The sequence below is a fragment of the Oncorhynchus clarkii genome, chromosome 10 (genome assembly GCF_045791955.1).
Source record: "Oncorhynchus clarkii lewisi isolate Uvic-CL-2024 chromosome 10, UVic_Ocla_1.0, whole genome shotgun sequence".
NCBI lineage: Eukaryota > Metazoa > Chordata > Actinopteri > Salmoniformes > Salmonidae > Oncorhynchus > Oncorhynchus clarkii.
Genome location: NC_092156.1, coordinates 68,150,732 through 68,171,146, shown reverse-complemented (window position 1 = coordinate 68,171,146; position 20,415 = coordinate 68,150,732). Strand labels below are relative to the sequence as shown.

At 42.4% G+C, this 20,415-nt stretch overlaps 1 protein-coding gene across 2 annotated transcripts in view; it reads right to left on the bottom strand.

Annotated features, from left to right (window-relative positions):
- The window catches only part of LOC139419053 (coronin 2Aa), a 67,085-nt gene that overhangs the window by 15,469 nt on the left and 31,201 nt on the right, over window positions 1-20,415 (bottom strand). For both annotated transcript variants that reach the window (XM_071168930.1, XM_071168929.1), the window contains exons 5-9: window positions 13,579-13,758; window positions 12,786-12,902; window positions 11,899-12,003; window positions 6,581-6,677; window positions 5,428-5,540 (exon numbers count right to left, since the gene is read on the bottom strand). In XM_071168930.1, the coding sequence (XP_071025031.1) occupies window positions 5,428-5,540; window positions 6,581-6,677; window positions 11,899-12,003; window positions 12,786-12,902; window positions 13,579-13,758 (612 nt within the window). The remainder of the gene's footprint in view (window positions 1-5,427; window positions 5,541-6,580; window positions 6,678-11,898; window positions 12,004-12,785; window positions 12,903-13,578; window positions 13,759-20,415) is intronic.

Below are 20,415 nucleotides of genomic sequence, written 5' to 3'. Positions count from 1 at the left end.
GTGTTCTAGTGCTCAGTAGATTGTGACTTCATTGTGTTCTATTGCTCAGTAGATTGTGACTTCATTGTGTTCTAGTGCTCAGTAAATTGTGACTACATTGTGTTCTAGTGATCAGTAGATTGACTATTTGTGTTGTAGTGCTCAGTAGATTGTGACTACATAGTGTTCTAGTGCTCAGTAGATTGTGACTACATTGTGTTCTAGTGCTCAGCAGATTGTGACTACATTGTGTTCTAGTGCTCAGTAGATTGTGACTACATTGTGTTCTAGTCCTCAGTAGATTGTGACTACATTGTGTTCTAGTGCTCAGCAGATTGTGACTACATTGTGTTCTAGTGCTCAGTAGATTGTGACTACATTGTGTTCTAGTCCTCAGTAGATTGTGACTACATTGTGTTCTAGTGCTCAGTAGATTGTGACTACATTGTGTTCTAGTGATCAGTAGATTGTGACTACATTGTGTTCTAGTGCTCAGTAGATTGTGACTACATTGTGTTCTAGTGCTCAGTAGATTGTGACTACATTGTGTTCTAGTGCTCAGTAGATTGTGACTACATTGTGTTCTAGTGCTCAGTAGATTGTGACTACATTGTGTTCTAGTGCTCAGTAGATTGTGACTACATTATGTTCTAGTGCTCAGTAGATTGACTATTTGTGCTCTAGTGCTCAGTAGATTGACTATTTGTGTTCTAGTGCTCAGTAGATTGTGACTACATTGTGTTCTAGTGCTCAGTAGATTGTGACTACATTGTGTTCTAGTGCTCAGTAGATTGACTATTTGTGCTCTAGTGCTCAGTAGATTGACTACATTGTGTTCTAGTGCTCAGTAGATTGTGACTACATTGTGTTCTAGTGCTCAGTAGATTGTGACTACATTGTGTTCTAGTGCTCAGTAGATTGTGACTACATTGTGTTCTAGTGCTCAGCAGATTGTGACTACATTGTGTTCTAGTGCTCAGTAGATTGTGACTACATTGTGTTCTAGTGCTCAGTAGATTGTGACTACATTGTGTTCTAGTGCTCAGTAGATTGTGACTACATTGTGTTCTAGTGCTCAGTAGATTGTGACTACATTGTGTTCTAGTGCTCAGTAGATTGTGACTACATTGTGTTCTAGTGCTCAGTAGATTGTGACTACATTGTGTTCTAGTGCTCAGTAGATTGTGACTACATTGTGTTCTAGTGCTCAGTAGATTGTGACTACATTATGTTCTAGTGCTCAGTAGATTGACTATTTGTGCTCTAGTGCTCAGTAGATTGACTATTTGTGTTCTAGTGCTCAGTAGATTGTGACTACATTGTGTTCTAGTGCTCAGTAGATTGTGACTACATTGTGTTCTAGTGCTCAGTAGATTGACTATTTGTGCTCTAGTGCTCAGTAGATTGACTACATTGTGTTCTAGTGCTCAGTAGATTGTGACTACATTGTGTTCTAGTGCTCAGTAGATTGTGACTACATTGTGTTCTAGTGCTCAGTAGATTGTGACTACATTGTGTTCTAGTGCTCAGCAGATTGTGACTACATTGTGTTCTAGTGCTCAGTAGATTGTGACTACATTGTGTTCTAGTGCTCAGTAGATTGTGACTACATTGTGTTCTAGTGCTCAGTAGATTGTGACTACATTGTGTTCTAGTGCTCAGTAGATTGTGACTACATTGTGTTCTAGTGCTCAGTAGATTGTGACTACATTGTGTTCTAGTGCTCAGTAGATTGTGACTACATTGTGTTCTAGTGCTCAGTAGATTGACTATTTGTGTTCTAGTGCTCAGTAGATTGTGACTACATTGTGTTCTAGTGCTCAGTAGATTGTGACTACATTGTGTTCTAGTGCTCAGTAGATTGTGACTACATTGTGTTCTAGTGCTCAGTAGATTGACTATTTCTGCTCTAGTGCTCAGTAGATTTACTATTTGTGTTCTAGTGCTCAGTAGATTGACTATTTGTGTTCTAGTGCTCAGTAGATTGACTATTTGTGTTCTAGTGCTCAGTAGATTGACTATATTGTGTTCTAGTGCTCAGTAGATTGTGACTATATTGTGTTCTAGTGCTCAGTAAATTGTGACTACATTGTGTTCTAGTGATCAGTAGATTGTGACTATATTGTGTTCTAGTGCTCAGTAAATTGTGACTACATTGTGTTCTAGTGATCAGTAGATGACTATTTGTGTTCTAGTGCTCAGTAGAGTGTGACTACATTGTGTTCTAGTGCTCAGTAGATTGTGACCACATTGTGTTCTAGTGCTCAGTAGATTGTGACTACATTGTGTTCTAGTGCTCAGTAGATTGTGACTTCATTGTGTTCTAGTGCTCAGTAGATTGACTATTTGTGTTGTAGTGCTCAGTAGATTGTGACTACATTGTGTTCTAGTGCTCAGTAGATTGTGACTACATTGTGTTCTAGTGCTCAGTAGATTGTGACTACATTGTGTTCTAGTCCTCAGTAGATTGTGACTACATTGTGTTCTAGTGCTCAGTAGATTGTGACTACATTGTGTTCTAGTGATCAGTAGATTGTGACTACATTGTGTTCTAGTGCTCAGTAGATTGTGACTACATTGTGTTCTAGTGCTCAGTAGATTGTGACTACATTGTGTTCTAGTGCTCAGTAGATTGTGACTACATTGTGTTCTAGTGCTGAGTAGATTGACTATTTGTGTTCTAGTGCTCAGTAGATTGACTATTTGTGTTCTAGTGCTCAGTAGACTATTTGTGTTCTAGTGCTCAGTAGATTGACTATATTGTGTTCTAGTGCTCAGTAGATTGTGACTACATTGTGTTCTAGTGCTCAGTAGATTGACTATTTGTGTTCTAGTGCTCAGTAGATTGACTATTTGTGTTCTAGTGCTCAGTAGATTGACTATATTGTGTTCTAGTGCTCAGTAGATTGACTATATTGTGTTCTAGTGCTCAGTAAATTGTGACTACATTGTGTTCTAGTGCTCAGTAGATTGTGACTACATTGTGTTCTAGTACTCAGTAGATTGTGACTACATTGTGTTCTAGTGATCAGTAGATTGACTATTTGTGTTCTAGTGCTCAGTAGATTGTGACTACATTGTGTTCTAGTGCTCAGTAGATTGTGACTACATTGTGTTCTAGTCCTCAGTAGATTGTGACTACATTGTGTTCTAGTGCTCAGTAGATTGTGACTACATTGTGTTCTAGTGCTCAGTAGATTGTGACTACATTGTGTTCTAGTGCTCAGTAGATTGTGACTACATTGTGTTCTAGTGCTCAGTAGAGTGTGACTACATTGTGTTCTAGTGCTCAGTAGATTGTGACTACATTGTGTTCTAGTGCTCAGTAGATTGTGACTACATTGTGTTCTAGTGCTCAGTAGATTGTGACTACATTGTGTTCTAGTGCTCAGTAGATTGACTATTTGTGTTCTAGTGCTCAGTAGATTGTGACTACATTGTGTTCTAGTGCTCAGTAGATTGTGACTACATTGTGTTCTAGTGCTCAGTAGATTGTGACTACATTGTGTTCTAGTGCTCAGTAGATTATGACTACATTGTGTTCTAGTGCTCAGTAGATTGACTATTTGTGTTCTAGTGCTCAGTAGATTGTGACTTCATTGTGTTCTATTGCTCAGTAGATTGTGACTTCATTGTGTTCTAGTGCTCAGTAAATTGTGACTACATTGTGTTCTAGTGATCAGTAGATTGACTATTTGTGTTGTAGTGCTCAGTAGATTGTGACTACATAGTGTTCTAGTGCTCAGTAGATTGTGACTACATTGTGTTCTAGTGCTCAGCAGATTGTGACTACATTGTGTTCTAGTGCTCAGTAGATTGTGACTACATTGTGTTCTAGTGCTCAGTAGATTGTGACTTCATTGTGTTCTAGTGCTCAGTAGATTGTGACTTCATTGTGTTCTAGTGCTCAGTAGATTGTGACTACATTGTGTTCTAGTGCTCAGTAGATTGTGACTACATTGTGTTCTAGTGCTCAGTAGATTGTGACTACATTGTGTTCTAGTGCTCAGTAGATTGTGACTACATTGTGTTCTAGTGCTCAGCAGATTGTGACTACATTGTGTTCTAGTGCTCAGTAGATTGTGACTACATTGTGTTCTAGTGCTCAGTAGATTGTGACTACATTGTGTTCTAGTGCTCAGTAGATTGTGACTACATTGTGTTCTAGTGCTCAGTAGATTGTGACTACATTGTGTTCTAGTGCTCAGTAGATTGTGACTACATTGTGTTCTAGTGCTCAGTAGATTGTGACTACATTGTGTTCTAGTGCTCAGTAGATTGACTATTTGTGTTCTAGTGCTCAGTAGATTGTGACTTCATTGTGTTCTAGTGCTCAGTAGATTGTGACTTCATTGTGTTCTAGTGCTCAGTAGATTGTGACTTCATTGTGTTCTAGTGCTCAGTAGATTGTGACTTCATTGTGTTCTAGTGCTCAGTAGATTGTGACTACATTGTGTTCTAGTGCTCAGTAGATTGTGACTACATTGTGTTCTAGTGCTCAGTAGATTGTGACTACATTGTGTTCTAGTGCTCAGTAGATTGTGACTTCATTGTGTTCTAGTGCTCAGTAGATTGTGACTTCATTGTGTTCTAGTGCTCAGTAGATTGTGACTACATTGTGTTCTAGTGCTCAGTAGATTGTGACTACATTGTGTTCTAGTGCTCAGTAGATTGTGACTACATTGTGTTCTAGTGCTCAGTAGATTGTGACTACATTGTGTTCTAGTGCTCAGTAGATTGTGACTACATTGTGTTCTAGTGCTCAGTAGATTGTGACTACATTGTGTTCTAGTGCTCAGTAGATTGTGACTACATTGTGTTCTAGTGCTCAGTAGATTGTGACTACATTGTGTTCTAGTGCTCAGTAGATTGTGACTACATTGTGTTCTAGTGCTCAGTAGATTGTGACTACATTGTGTTCTAGTGCTCAGTAGATTGTGACTACATTGTGTTCTAGTGCTCAGTAGATTGTGACTTCATTGTGTTCTAGTGCTCAGTAGATTGTGACTACATTGTGTTCTAGTGCTCAGTAGATTGTGACTATTTGTGTTCTAGTGCTCAGTAGATTGTGACTACATTGTGTTCTAGTGCTCAGTAGATTGTGACTACATTGTGTTCTAGTGCTCAGTAGATTGTGACTACATTGTGTTCTAGTGCTCAGTAGATTGTGACTACATTGTGTTCTAGTGCTCAGTAGATTGTGACTACATTGTGTTCTAGTGCTCAGTAGATTGTGACTACATTGTGTTCTAGTGCTCAGTAGATTGTGACTACATTGTGTTCTAGTGCCCAGTAGATTGTGACTACATTGTGTTCTAGTGCTCAGTAGATTGTGACTACATTGTGTTCTAGTGCTCAGTAGATTGTGACTACATTGTGTTCTAGTGCCCAGTAGATTGTTATCCTAGATGTTCTGGTCGTCTGTGTTGGTCTGTCAGGGGTTCTTACCCTGCGAGGTACGATCATGGAGAGGGGTTCGATGAGGGCCTTGATCGTCACCAGTTTGTAGAACCTGAACACCTCACAGGAGCTCACGTCCAGGCCTCTCTTTGGCATGATACCTGAGGGTGGAGGGACACACACACACAGGAAGTTAGTAGCACTGCCTGTTTCTGACACCTTGACCAAACCGGCCCCACGTGTGTGCTTGTTGTCTATCCCCACCAGACGTGTTCATGACACGCAGGTTAAAATACCAAAACCAATATTCATTTGGGGACAGGTCGAAACACACATGAAACATTCATGGACATTTAGTTAGCTTGCTTTTGCTAACAATTTTTCCCTACGAGATAAACATTTGGGTTATTATTTTACCTGAAATGCATATGGCCCTCTTTTTAGCTGGATCTTAGTAGAATGTGGACCCATCTCCACTCCAACAATTCATTCACAAATAAAAGGGGAAACCAAGTTCGTATTCTTTGATTATCCCCTCCTCGTTCCTCTTTCAATCCCCACGTGGGTTAGTATGCTCGTGAAAACCAATGAGTAGATGGGAGAGGCGGGACTTGTAGTGCGTCAAGCGTCTCAAATAGAACCATGTAGAGCCTGGCTACGCAGACGCTCGTTGATGCCGCGAGCAGTTTGGATGAAATGATTGAATAACATCTATGTGTACGTTTATTTAGCAACCCTCGCACACGCAACGTGGCCTGTCTAGTCAGCATCAGACAAACACTCCCATCTCAATCACGGTTTCATTGTTTGATACTGTCCATGTCCGATGAGTTTGTTGATTCTAAGTCTTGCCAACAAGGGACTGCAACTTGACTTTGCGTCCTATTCAAGCCCTTCAACGGTGAGTAAGTTGTTCAACTCCAGAGGCAGAGGATAAGAGCATTCTCTAAATGAATCAAATGTCAAATGTAACTAGTACTGCTGTTCCACCACTATGAACCCTAGTGCTTCTGTTGTTACTGCTGATGGTAGTATTATTCATGTCGTAAGTCATTGTCATCATAACACATGACTGAAAGCCTTGGAATCACCTTTTTGGCTAGTCAAATCAACTGGGTCATTTGCACATCTGGTTTGGTTGCAGGTGCACACAGTGTGTGTGTGTGGGTGTGTGTGTGTGCGCGCATGTGCGTGTGCTTACCCATTCCTTTCTGAGGAGTGTGTGAGCGGTACTCTGTGAGGAAGTGCATGTAGGGCTTCTCTGAGCTGATCTCATAGTACCGGATATTACCATCACCCTGAGAGAGACAGAGAGAGATGGAGAGAGAGACATAGAGAGAAAGAGATGGAGAGAGAGAGAGACAGAGAGAGAGAGAGAAAGAGATGGGGAGAGAGAGAGATGGAGAGAGACATAGCGAGAAAGAGATGTAGAGAGAGAGATGAAGACAGAGAGAAAGAGATGGGGAGAGATGGAGAGAGAGATGGAGAGAAAGAGATGGGGAGAGAGAGATGGAGAGAGAGAGAGAGAGACAGAGAGAGACAGAGAGAAAGAGATGGGGAGAGAGAGAAGAGAGACAGAGAGAGACAGTGAGAAAGATATGGGGAGAGAGAGACAGAGACAGAGAAAAAGAGATGGGGGAGAGAGATGGAGAGAGACATATAGAGAAAGAGATGGGGGGAGAGAGAGATGGAGAGAGAGACATAGCGAGAAAGAGATGTAGAGAGAGAGAGATGGAGAGAGAAAGAGAAGGGGAGAGAGAGAGATATGGAGAGAGAGAGAGAGAGAAATAGATGGGGAGAGAGAGATGGGGAGAGAGAGATGGGGAGAGAGAGATGGAGAGAGAGATGAGAGAGAGACAGAGAGAAAGAGATGGGGAGAGAGAGAGATATGGAGAGAGAGACAGAGAGAAAGAGATGGGGAGAGAGAGAGATATGGAGAGCGAGAGAGAGAAAGAGATGGGGAGAGAGAGATGGATAGAGAGATGGAGAGAGAGATGAAGAGAGAGATGGAGAGAGAGACAGAGAGAAAGAGATGGGGAGAGAGAGAGAAAGAGATGGGGGGAGAGAGAGAGAGAGAGAGAGAGAGAGAGAGAGAGAGAGAGAGAGAGAGAGAGAGAGAGAGAGAAAGAGAGGGGGAGAGAGAGAGATGGAGAGAGAGAGAGATAGAGATGTGGAGAGAGAGAGAGATGGAGAGAGACATATAGAGAAAGAGATGTGGAGAGAGAGAGAGATGGAGAGAGACATATAGAGAAAGAGATGTGGAGAGAGAGGGAGATGGAGAGAGACATATAGAGAAAGAGATGGGGGGAGAGAGAGAGATGGAGAGAGAGACAGAGAGAAAGAGATGGGGAGAGAGAGAGAGAGATGGTGAGAGAGAGAGAGAGAGAGAGAGAGAAAGAGATGGGGAGAGAGAGAAATGGAGAGAGAGACAGAGAGAAAGAGATGGGGAGAGAGAGATATGGAGAGAGAGAGAGAGAAAGAGATGGGGAGAGAGACAGACAGAAAGAGATGGGGGGAGAGAGAGAGAGCAGAGAACAGAGGTCACGATCAGATGAGCTCCTGCATTTTTCAACATTTTCTTTAAAAAAATAGATTTAGAGTTAGATTTTTTTGTCAGGAACACATACAGGATGCTACCCTCTACAACATAACCCTCACTTCAAATCAAAACTCAAAACCTACAACCTGATTTTGGACGGAATTACGGAATCACCTGGAAGGCTCACAACTACCAAGGATTATTATTCTACACAGCAAATTCTCTGGAAAACAACAGAAACCTGAAAACACCACCCAACCTGGAACTGAGTGAGTAATGTTTAGTTTGAAACTATATTCTATTTCCAAAAGCCAAGAAGAAAAATACACAACATTACTTTATAAGGACTGAATGCTAACATAATTCTGCCAAGCTTGATACAGCTTCAACTAGCACTGGCGTGTCAAATCAGAGGTAACAAAGCCCATTAGCCCAACAATGGCAGGAGAGTCAAACAGTCTACTCCAACCAAATGGAGAGGCTTTAGAAGCTCCCTCCCGCTGTTCAGAGGTAATTAAAATACAGTTCCCTGTGTATGTAAAGAATGATAAGGCAAGAAAAGATTACAAAATGAAGCTCCTTATGGAAAATCAAGAGATACTTTTTGCTGACTATTACAAAAATGGGAACATCAGCAACCTTATCTTCCACACAAACCATCCCCTGGCATGGCACAGTGCTATATTAGCACACTACCCCTTTGTTAAGAGAAGATTGTACTCCTTATGGACTCAAATGGGAAATATATAGAAGAAAAAACCTTTTTCCCAAACACAGTGTGTCTAAACTCTGGTGTCCAGCGCGCCCTAGACCTTCTGTCTGAGGACCAACTAGGGTCACCCAGCCACATAATAATACACACAGGCACAACGACCTGAGAACACAGCAGGAAAGGGTGGCCACAGCACTGAAGGGAGTGATTGAAAAGGCTTCTTCTACTTTTCCCAACGCACAAGTGGTTATCTCCACCCTGATACCACGAAAATACTTCCACCCTGCCACAATACAGCGGGTAAACGCAAGTATTTCCCATGACTGTGCCTCAAAACCAAATGTTTTCCTGGCCCACCACTCCACCCTGGACTTGAACAGCCTCTATGACCAGGTCCACCTCTACAAGGCAGCAGTGTCCACCTTTGCCCGGACTCTAAAGGACATCGCTCTCAAACGCATCCCCAACACTTCACACAGGAGAAACAGATCGCAGGTCGCAGTTGCAAATGAGAACTTGTTCTCAACTAGCCTACCTGGTTAAATAAAGGTGAAATAAAAATAAATAAAAAGATCAATAGACACCCCACCCAGACCAGCGAGACACCCTCCAAGACCTGCAGGACCCCCCCCCCCCTGAACCCACACATAGAGGACCCACGCCAAGAGGACTTACATCCAGACCACAGCACCCCCAGACACATCCACACCCCAGCCCCAACCAATCAACACCGCCCCACGTCAACCATGCCCACACCCCATTTAGGCCCCCTCAGATCAGACCTATGCCACTCCTGCCCACCCCATGCCCCCCACTCCCACAAAGAGGGCCTCAACATGGAAGTCACACATACGCCCAGGTAGTGAGCGGGCAAACAGGCCCAACCCCCACTCTTACACTCGCCCAAGCCAATGGCATGTACCAGATGCTCAGCAGGCTCTGCTCACACTTACTGGCCTGAGGCCAAACCACGACCAACAACATTGTACACTTTATGGAACAAAAAGCCTTCACTATATCATCCTGGAATATCCAAGGCCTGAGGTCATCTGCCTTTGACCTAAAGAGCAGGAACCCGGACTTCACCAAAGAAATCGGTAATACAGACATTGTCATCCTGCAAGAAACCTGTTATAGAGGAGACGGACCCACTGGTTGCCCTCTAGGTTGCAGAGAGCTGGTAGTCCCATCCACCAAACTACCAGGTGTGAAACAGGGAAGGGACTATGCTAATTTGGTACAGAGCAGACCTAACTCACTCCATTAAATTAATCAAAACAGGAACATTTTACATTTGTGTCACGAGTCCAACCGAGCACAATTAGACCCAACCAAATCACGAGAAAACAAAAAGATAATTACTTGACACATTGGAAAGAAGAAAGAATTAACAAAAAAACAAGAGCAAACTAGAATGCTATTTGGCCCTAAACAGAGAGTACACAGTGGCAGAATACCTGACCACTGTGACTGACCCAAACTTAAGGAAAGCTTTGACTATGTACAGACTTAGTGAGCATAGCCTTGCTATTGAGAAAGGCCACCTTAGACAGACATGGATCTCAAGAGAAGACAGGCTATGTGCACACTGCCCACAAAATGAGGTGGAAACTGAGCTGCACTTCCTAACCTCCTGCCCAATGTATGACCATATTAGAGACACATATTTCCCTCAGATTACACAGATCCACAAAAGATTCGAAAACAAATCCAATTTTGATAAACTCCCATATCTACTGGGTGAAATTCCACAGTGTGCCATCACAGCAGCAAGATTTGTGACCTGTTGCCACAAGAAAAGGGCAACCAGTGAAGAACAAACACCATTGTAAATACAATCCATATTTATGCTTATTTATTTTCCCTTGTGTACTTTAACCATTTGTACATTGTCACAACACTGTGTATATATATATATATATATATATATATATGACATTTGCAATGTCTTTATTGTTTTGAAACTTCTGTATGTGTAATGTTTACTGTTAATTTTTATTGTTTATTTCACTTTTATATATTATTTACCTCATTTGCTTTGGCAATGTTAACACGTTTCCCATGCCAATAAAGCCCCTTGAATTGAATTGATTTGAGATGGAGAGAGATACAGAGAGAAAGAGACGGGGAGAGAGAGCTGGAGAGAGACATAGAGAGAAAGAGATGGTGAGAGAGAGACAGAGAGAGATGGAGAGAGAGACAGAGAAAAAGATGGGGGGAGAGAGAGAGCGAAAGATGGGGAGAGAGAGAGAGAAAGATGGGGAGAGAGAGAGAGAGAGAGAGAGAGAGAGAGATGGAAAGAGAGAGGGGGGTAGAGAGAGAGGGAGGTAGAGAGAGAGACAGAGAGAAAGGGAGAGAGAGAGGGAAAGAGAGAGAGACGGAGAGAGAGACAGAGAGAGGGAGATGGAGAGAGAGACAGAGAGAGAGATGGAGAGAGAGACAGAGAGAAAGAGTTGGGGAGAGAGAGACAGAGAGAGACAGAGAAAGGTGGGGAGAGAGAGAGAGAGATGGAAAGAGAGAGGTAGGTAGAGAGAGATGGAAAGAGAGAGGGAGGTAGAGAGAGAGAGATGGAAAGAGAGAGGTAGGTAGAGAGAGATGGAAAGAGAGAGGGAGGTAGAGAGAGACAGAGAGAGGGAGGTAGAGAGAGACAGAGAGGGAGGTAGAGAGAGACAGAGAGGGAGGTAGAGAGAGAGACAGAGAGAAAGGGAGAGAGTGAGACAGAGAGAGGGAGAGAGAGAGAGACAGAGAGAGGGAGAGAGACAGAGAGAGGGAGGTAGAGAGAGACAGAGAGGGAGGTAGAGAGACAGAGAGGGAGGTAGAGAGACAGAGGGAGGTAGAGAGAGACAGAGAGGGAGGTAGAGAGACAGAGAGGGAGGTAGAGAGACAGAGAGAAAGGGAGAGGGAGAGAGAGACAGACAGAGAGAGGGAGGGAGAGAGAGACAGAGAGGGAGGTAGAGAGAGACAGAGAGGGAGGTAGAGAGAGACAGAGGGAGGTAGAGAGAGACAGAGAGGGAGGTAGAGAGAGAGAGAGAGAAAGGGAGAGAGAGAGAGACAGAGAGAGATAGAGACAGAGAGAGAGGGGGGAGAGAGACAGAGATAGAGACAGGGAGAAAGAGAGAGAGACACCTGTCAAACATGTAGGCATGTTTGTGTGTGTGTGCTCTTGTTCTTCAAGAGTCAACCATTTAAAACGTAGTAGAATTCATTCAACCAGAAGACCTTGATGGGAATGTGTTGTGTCTCAACCAGCCATGTACCAGAGACCCACCTTCCCTGCTATGTAGAGCATGTGTGTGTCTGGGTCGTAGAAAGGGAAAAGCACCCCAGACGAACCATCTAGGTCCTCCTGTAACAAAGGCACATCTAGGTCCTCCTGTAGACACACACACACACACACACACACACACACACACACACACACACACACACACACACACACACACACACACGATTACTTAATCAACTAAACTTGTTAAAACTCAAGGCAAGAACATCTTATAACTTCAATAAGAATGGAGGTTTCATTAAAGTGGAGGTAACATGAACATGTCTCCCAGTACAGAATTAAAAAGATTGACTGTTGAAAACCCCCTAATCCGTGTTGCAGTCATAATCTCCCCGCCCCCTCAGATACACACACACACCAACATACAGTGGTTGTTTTCAAATAAAATACTGGTTGTTGTGCCACAAACACATGCAGGGAGGAATCAGATGATAAATGACATAACCAAAACAGATACTATTTGTGTTTGGGGCTTTTGCATGAAAGCATCCCACAGGATTTCTATTTGGAGATACACCCATTTGGCAGCAGAGGGAGCCGTTTGTTTGATCACAATAAGATGAAGTCACCACTAATTGACACTGATCTAAGGTCAGTTTTGAATTTGCCCCCCTGAATTGGGGAAGCAAGCTGTTCCTAGCACGGTTCCTCAGGGTCAGCCTCTACCAAAGTACGATGAAGTTGCTCCTACACACTGCTCTAAGGTCAGTTTTACATATCCTTAATGGTTGATATTAGCGATTGTGGGTGAGACAGCAAATCCTAGCAGTGTGGTTATGTGCCTGGTCCCAGAGGGCCATCTGTCAACATGTAAACTGACCCTAGATCTGTGCCTAAGGGCAGCCTCTATCAGTAGTGTGGTTGTGTACCTGGTCCCAGAGGGCCATCTGTCTGTGGTTCCAGCGGGAGCTGCCGGTGGACAGCAGCATCTTGAGGTTCCCCAGGAACAGCACCTTGCTGGCTTTGTGGTTCTTACAGTTGGCCTCCTGAAAAACACAGCAGGAAACAAACAAATCAAAAAACTAAAAAAGTCTATGACAAGAGGTTTATTTCTAAATGTTTTATTGAGTCTATATTTAACCAGATTGGTCAGAGATGAAATGATGATTTGAAGCAGTGCCCCGGTCAGGAAGAAACATGGTGGATAGATAACCCTACAGAGTTGTTTTAACTAATGTATTCACATTGCATCACAGTATGTGAGATGTTATGGGTGTCATGCTCCTGGGGTTTCAGTAGTTTCAGAAGTAAACAGTCTATTGGCGTCTGTATAAACATGATATTTTAAACGTCAGCACATCGTGTCTGCACAAATAGGTCTTTGCAACATCACTGTGTCATTATCTGCACATTGCCACGTCAGCTGGTTTGAGGGGCGGAGAGGAGAGTGAGAACAGAGAGAACATGAGTCATGGGGTGGCTGGGTGGGTGCAGATCCCAGGGGTCTATGGGGCGGCCGATGGTGTCAGTTTTGGCTGTGTGGTGCTGGGGGGCGTGGAAGGGCACAGGACAAGGAGAGAAGGAGAATCCTAAGCACCGTGTTGATATAAATAGTAATTATATCACTGTTACCGAGGACAATAGCATTACGACAAAAAAAATGTAATACTTGAATACAACTACAGACAAACACACAAACCCAGCAGCCCCACCCGTACAGACCTGTAGCAGGTTCCCAGTGCGTGGCTCTAGAACCCTGATCTTCTTGTCCTTGCAGGACGTGGCCAGCCTGCTGCCATCGGTATTGAAGGACATGGAGAGCACCACGTCAGTGTGGTGGCTGATGGTCCGCACCGGGTTCTTTATCACCGCCTCAGGGCTGTCCAGGTTCCAGATCATCACCTGAGGAAGGACACACACACGCATGTTATGAAATCAGATACTGAAAGTACAAACAGATTGACAAAGGATTTTCAATTCTGTAACTCGACAGGCGAGCAGGGTGTGTGTGTGGGGTCCCGGGTGGCGCAGCAGTCTAAGGCACTGCATCTCAATGCTTGAGGCGTCAGTACAGACCCTGGTTTGATTCCAGGCTGTATCACAACCGGCCATGATTGGGAGTCCCATAGGGTGGTGCACAATTGGACCAGTGTCGTCCAGGCTAGGGTTTGGCAGGGGTATGCCGCCATTGTAAATAATAATTTGTTCTTAACTGACTTGCCTAGTTAAATAAAGGTAAAATGTGTGTGTTTTAGTTTGTTTCCACCTAGGGCTGTGGCGGTCATGAAATTTTGTCAGCCGGTGATTGTGAAGCAAATAACTTCCGGTGTCACGGTAATTGACCAATAATTAACATAAACACATTTAGGATCTCCTGTCTTCTACACATAGAGCCACTGATAGAGACTTTTGGAACATCTACATTTTAAAAAGTCTAATAAATCCATGTAATATAGCCTACACCACCATATGAAGAAAATGTAGTGTATTTCAGAAGAACAGAATAGCATACTCTGGGTTGTCCTGATGTTAGGTCCTGATCTGGCTATGCCACATGGCTGTGGGCTACATACTCTGGGTTGTCCTTATGTTATGTCCTGATCTGGCTATGCCATATGGCTGTGGGCTACACTAGCTCATTTAGAAGACAAGATTTGCTTAGAATTCCATGACATTATTTTATATTATTTTATAGTATGAAGAATATAATTGAACATAGATGAATCAAACAGAAAGGATATTTTCTCCAACGATGTGAAGGAGTGCGCACATGGGGCTATTCTGTGTTGAGAGGTTGACAAAGAAATAGGTTATTTATGTCATATGTGATACAAATTTTGGGATATATGTTTAGATGTTCAAAACATTCTAAGGCTGCATGATGCGACTAACGATGATTTGAATAAAGTCACATGAAAGGCATGAGCTCTGCTTTGTTTTTTTTGCGCAGGCTGTACACACTTCATCAGTCTCTCATTCACAATTTGACAAGCACTTGATAATGCCTCGAATCCATGCCTTTTACCACCAGTGGCCTTTGTGCACTTGGGCTGAATATAATAATTATAATTTCCTCCTCCCAGCTGCGTGCCGAAGCACCTCTCACTCACATGGTCGTCCGTCATGTGATTGGGTTTTCCTCACAGGCTACAAGTGAAGACTGACACATTGTGGACGCAACTGCGAGTGTCCTTATCCAATTCTGAGGTGCATATTGAAGATACTGGAAGAACTGTCCAAATGTACTTTTTGTCAGCCAACACGATGAGTAGACCTAAAGAACAGCAAAAGCACTAGCCTATGTCAATCTACTATCCCCCATAGTACACAAGTTGACCTATTCTAAATATTCCAAACATAGTCTGGGACAGTTGTGGGATGAGATAGATCCCAAATGAATACAACCCCTAGCATCAAAAAAACTGTTTTAAGCAATGAGCCTGATGCAACAGATGATGACATTTAGCTTAAAAAGTTGATAAACTATTAAACTATTTCTTCACATTAGAAGCACAGCAACGCACACACGGCAGTAGGCTGTAAGCGCAAATGTTCCATGAGCATGAAAACCCCATTCTCAAAAGTGATTATGCATGTAATGCTTTTATTATAAAGGTGCATTTCTATGGTGAAAAGTGGATTAATGAGCTTCATTTTAAGAAGTTATTTGGCCACTTCAGTTGTGATACAAACCTTATCAAAAACATATAGGTCTATGGGCTAGGCTACATGAGGTGTGATACTAACCTTATCAAAACATATAGGTCTATGGGCTAGGCTACATGAGGTGTGATACTAACCTTATCAAAACATATAGGTCTATGGGCTAGGCTACATGAGGTGTGATACTAACCTTATTAAAACATATAGGTCTATGGGCTAGGCTACATGAGATGTGATACAAACCTTATCAAAACATATAGGTCTATGGGCTAGGCTACATGAGGTGTGATACAAACCTTATCAAAACATATAGGTCTATGGGCTAGGCTACATGAGGTGTGATACTGACCTTATCAAAACATATAGGTCTATGGGCTAGGCTACATGAGGTGTGATACTAACCTTATCAAAACATATAGGTCTATGGGCTAGGCTACATGAGGTGTGATACTAACCTTATCAAAACATATAGGTCTATGGGCTAGGCTACATGAGGTGTGATACTAACCTTATCAAAACATATAGGTCTATGGGCTAGGCTACATGAGGTGTGATACTAACCTTATCAAAACATATAGGTCTATGGGCTAGGCTACATGAGGTGTGATACTAACCTTATCAAAACATATAGGTCTATGGGCTAGGCTACATGAGGTGTGATACAAACCTTATCAAAACATATAGGTCTATGGGCTAGGCTACATGAGGTGTGATACAAACCTTATCAAAACATATAGGTCTATGGGCTAGGCTACATGAGGTGTGATACAAACCTTATCAAAACATATAGGTCTATGGGCTAGGCTACATGAGGTGTGATACAAACCTTATCAAAACATATAGGTCTATGGGCTAGGCTACATGAGGTGTGATACTAACCTTATCAAAACATATAGGTCTATGGGCTAGGCTACATGAGGTGTGATACTAACCTTATCAAAACATATAGGTCTATGGGCTAGGCTACATGAGGTGTGATACAAACCTTATCAAAACATATAGGTCTATGGGCTAGGCTACATGAGGTGTGATACTAACCTTATCAAAACATATAGGTCTATGGGCTAGGCTACATGAGGTGTGATACAAACCTTATCAAAACATATAGGTCTATGGGCTAGGCTACATGAGGTGTGATACAAACCTTATCAAAACATATAGGTCTATGGGCTAGGCTACATGAGGTGTGATACTAACCTTATCAAAACATATAGGTCTATGGGCTAGGCTACATGAGGTGTGATACAAACCTTATCAAAACATATAGGTCTATGGGCTAGGCTACATGAGGTGTGATACAAACCTTATCAAAACATATAGGTCTATGGGCTAGGCTACATGAGGTGTGATACAAACCTTATCAAAACATATAGGTCTATGGGCTAGGCTACATGAGGTGTGATACAAACCTTATCAAAACATATAGGTCTATGGGCTAGGCTACATGAGGTGTGATACAAACCTTATCAAAACATATAGGTCTATGGGCTAGGCTACATGAGGTGTGATACAAACCTTATCAAAACATATAGGTCTATGGGCTAGGCTACATGAGGTGTGATACAAACCTTATCAAAACATATAGGTCTATGGGCTAGGCTACATGAGGTGTGATACAAACCTTATCAAAACATATAGGTCTATGGGCTAGGCTACATGAGGTGTGATACAAACCTTATCAAAACATATAGACCTATGGGCTAGGCTACATGAGGTGTGATACTAACCTTATCAAAACATATAGGTCTATGGGCTAGGCTACATGAGGTGTGATACAAACCTTATTAAAACATATAGGTCTATGGGCTAGGCTACATGAGGTGTGATACAAACCTTATCAAAACATATAGGTCTATGGGCTAGGCTACATGAGGTGTGATACAAACCTTATTAAAACATATAGGTCTATGGGCTAGGCTACATGAGGTGTGATACAAACCTTATCAAAACATATAGGTCTATGGGCTAGGCTACATGAGGTGTGCAACTAAAAAAAAGCTTGTGCTGTTTCTTGCCTTACACTGGGCATCATTGGCAAGTGATAGGCTAATATTGTCACCCATCACACTATTGATTTAATCTTGTCTTTACCTGTCCCGGAAAAAAATATGTAATCTATGCACTTAAATAGAGAATGGAGGACGCTTTTCCCGTGGTTAATTGTCATGCCAGACAGGTAGGCTATACTCCTGTTGTAAAGAGAAGCAATGTGCTTAATATTAGGAAAGTTGAGAAATAAATATAGTAGGTGTCACGTCCTGGCCATAGAAAGCCTTTATTTGCTATGGTGAAGTAGTTCAGGGCACGACTGTGGGGTGTTCTAGTTTATTATTTCTATGTGTAGTCTAGTTTTTGTATATCTATGTTAGATGGTATGGTTCCCAATCAGAGGCAGCTGTCTATCGTTGTCTCTGATTGGGGATCATATTTAGGTAGCCTTTTCCCACCTGTTGTTTGTGGGATCTTGTTTTTGTATTGTTGCTTTTGAGCCCTACAAGGCTGTATGTTTGTATGTTTTTATTGTTTTGTTGCTGGTTCACATTTAAAATAAATATGATGAACCCAAATCAGCGTGCGCCTTGGTCTACCCATTATGACAATCGTTACAGTAGGCCTAGCCTATAGAAAGCTGATGGGATCCTCCTCTATTAGATAGAGGCCATCACTCTGTTTTCTCACGCAATTGCATAGCCTATTGAAATGTTGCGCAACATAAGCTCATGGGCTCTCATGAAGTGTTTGATTAGATTTTCGATTACATTTTCATTGATGTCTGAGTGATTAGACGGACAATAGAGTGCTGAGTACCATCAGCAGCATCAGAGCTTGGAGAAGCCTAATTACCATGACTAAAAAGGTCACATGGAATTTGACAGCCGTCATGACTCGTGATCGCCGGTGTGGCGTTAAAACGGTCACCGTAACAGCCCCATTTCCAACACATTTTACTTATATTCTTATACTGTAAATTCCTACATGGGTGTCTAATATTCAAGTACTGAGGAGCTCAACAGATTGACAAGGAATCTTTAAAGGTCAACAAAGAGCAATGTTCATGTGAGGCAGATAGACAGTGATCGATTTGGGTTCCGGTCCAAGGCACTGCATCTCAGTTCTAGAGGCGTCACTACAGACCCTGGTTAGATTCCAGGCTGTATCATAACCAGGTGTGATAGGGAGTCCCATAGGGCGGCGCACAATTGGCCAAGCGTCGTTAGGGTTTGGCTGGGGTAGGCCGTCATTGTAAATAATAATTTGTTCTTAACTGGCTTGCCTAGTTAAATAAAGGTTAAATAAAATAAAAATGGTGATGCATACTGTTGCACTTTGCCAAGCAGATTAAACTGCAGTAGAATGTGGTGACCCGTTTGGCTGCATTTCAACATGGATAGATTATTCCTGCCAAAGCTATTTCCAGGTTAGCTCTCACTATTCTGTATATGTGCGATATATTACATTGAGTGTGTCTGAGTATCTGTATGCAAGTGTGTGTGAGCAGGAGTAGCTGTGAGGGTATATGGGTCTGAGTGTGTGTGTGAGCAGGAGTAGCTGTGAGGGTATATGGGTCTGAGTGTGTGTGTGAGCAGGAGTAGCTGTGAGGGTATATGGGTCTGAGTGTGTGTGTGTAGTGTGATGGTATATGGGTCTGAGTGTGTGTGTGAGCAGGAGTAGCTGTGAGGGTATATGGGTCTGAGTGTGTGTGTGAGCAGGAGTAGCTGTGATGGTATTTGGGTCTGAGTGTGTGTGTGAGCAGGAGTAGCTGTGATGGTATATGGGTCTGAGTGTGTGTGTGAGCAGGAGTAGCTGTGAGGGTATATGGGTCTGAGTGTGTGTGTGAGCAGGAGTAGCTGTGAGGGTATATGGGTCTGAGTGTGTGTGTGAGCAGGAGTAGCTGTGAGGGTATATGGGTCTGAGTGTGTGTGTGAGCAGGAGTAGCTGTGAGGGTATATGGGTCTGAGTGTGTGTGTGTGTGTGTGACTTTACAATGATTCAAATGGATTTGTCATTTTTTTGTCAACGATCTACACAAAATACTTGAATGTCAAAGTGGAAGAAGAATTCTAACATTTTATTTTATTAATGGAAAATAAAACACAAATCTATTTAGATTAGACAAGTATTCAACCCCCTGAATCACCTTTGGCAGCGATTACATCTGTGAGTCTTTCTGAGTAAGTCTTTAAGAGCTTTACACACCTGGATCGTACAATATTTCCCTATTATTATTTTTAAAACTCTTCAAGCTCTGTCAAGTTGGTTGTTAATCAATGTTAGACAGCCATTTTCAAGTCTTGCCATAGATTTTCAAGCCAATTGAAGTCAAAACTGTGACTAGGTCATTTAAGAACATTCAATGTTGTCTTAGTAAACTCCAGTGTATAGTTGGCCTTGTGTTTAGGTTATTGTCCTGCTGAAACTTGTATTAGCTCTATCCCCTTTTCTGTTTATCGAAACAAATTCCCTTGCCGATGACAAGCATACCCACAACATGCAGCCACCCCTATGCTTGAAAGTATGAAGAGTGGTACTCAGTAATGTGTTGTCTTTGATTTTCTCCAAACATAATGCTTTAATTCAGGACAAAAAGTTAATTTCCTTGCCACATTTTTTGCAATATTACTTTAGTGCCTTGTTGCAAACAGAATGCATGTTTTGGAATAGTTTTATTCTGTACAGGGTTCCTTCTTTTCACTCTGTCATTTAGGTTAGTGTTGTTGATCCATCCTCAGTTTTCTCCTATCACAGCCATTTAACTGGTTGAAATCTCTGAGCGGTTTCCTTCCTCTCCGTCAACTGAGTTAGGAAGGACACGTATCTTTGTAGTGATTGGGTGTATTGATACACCATCCAAAGTACCAATAGGTGCCCTTTTTTGCGAGGCATTGAAAAACCTTC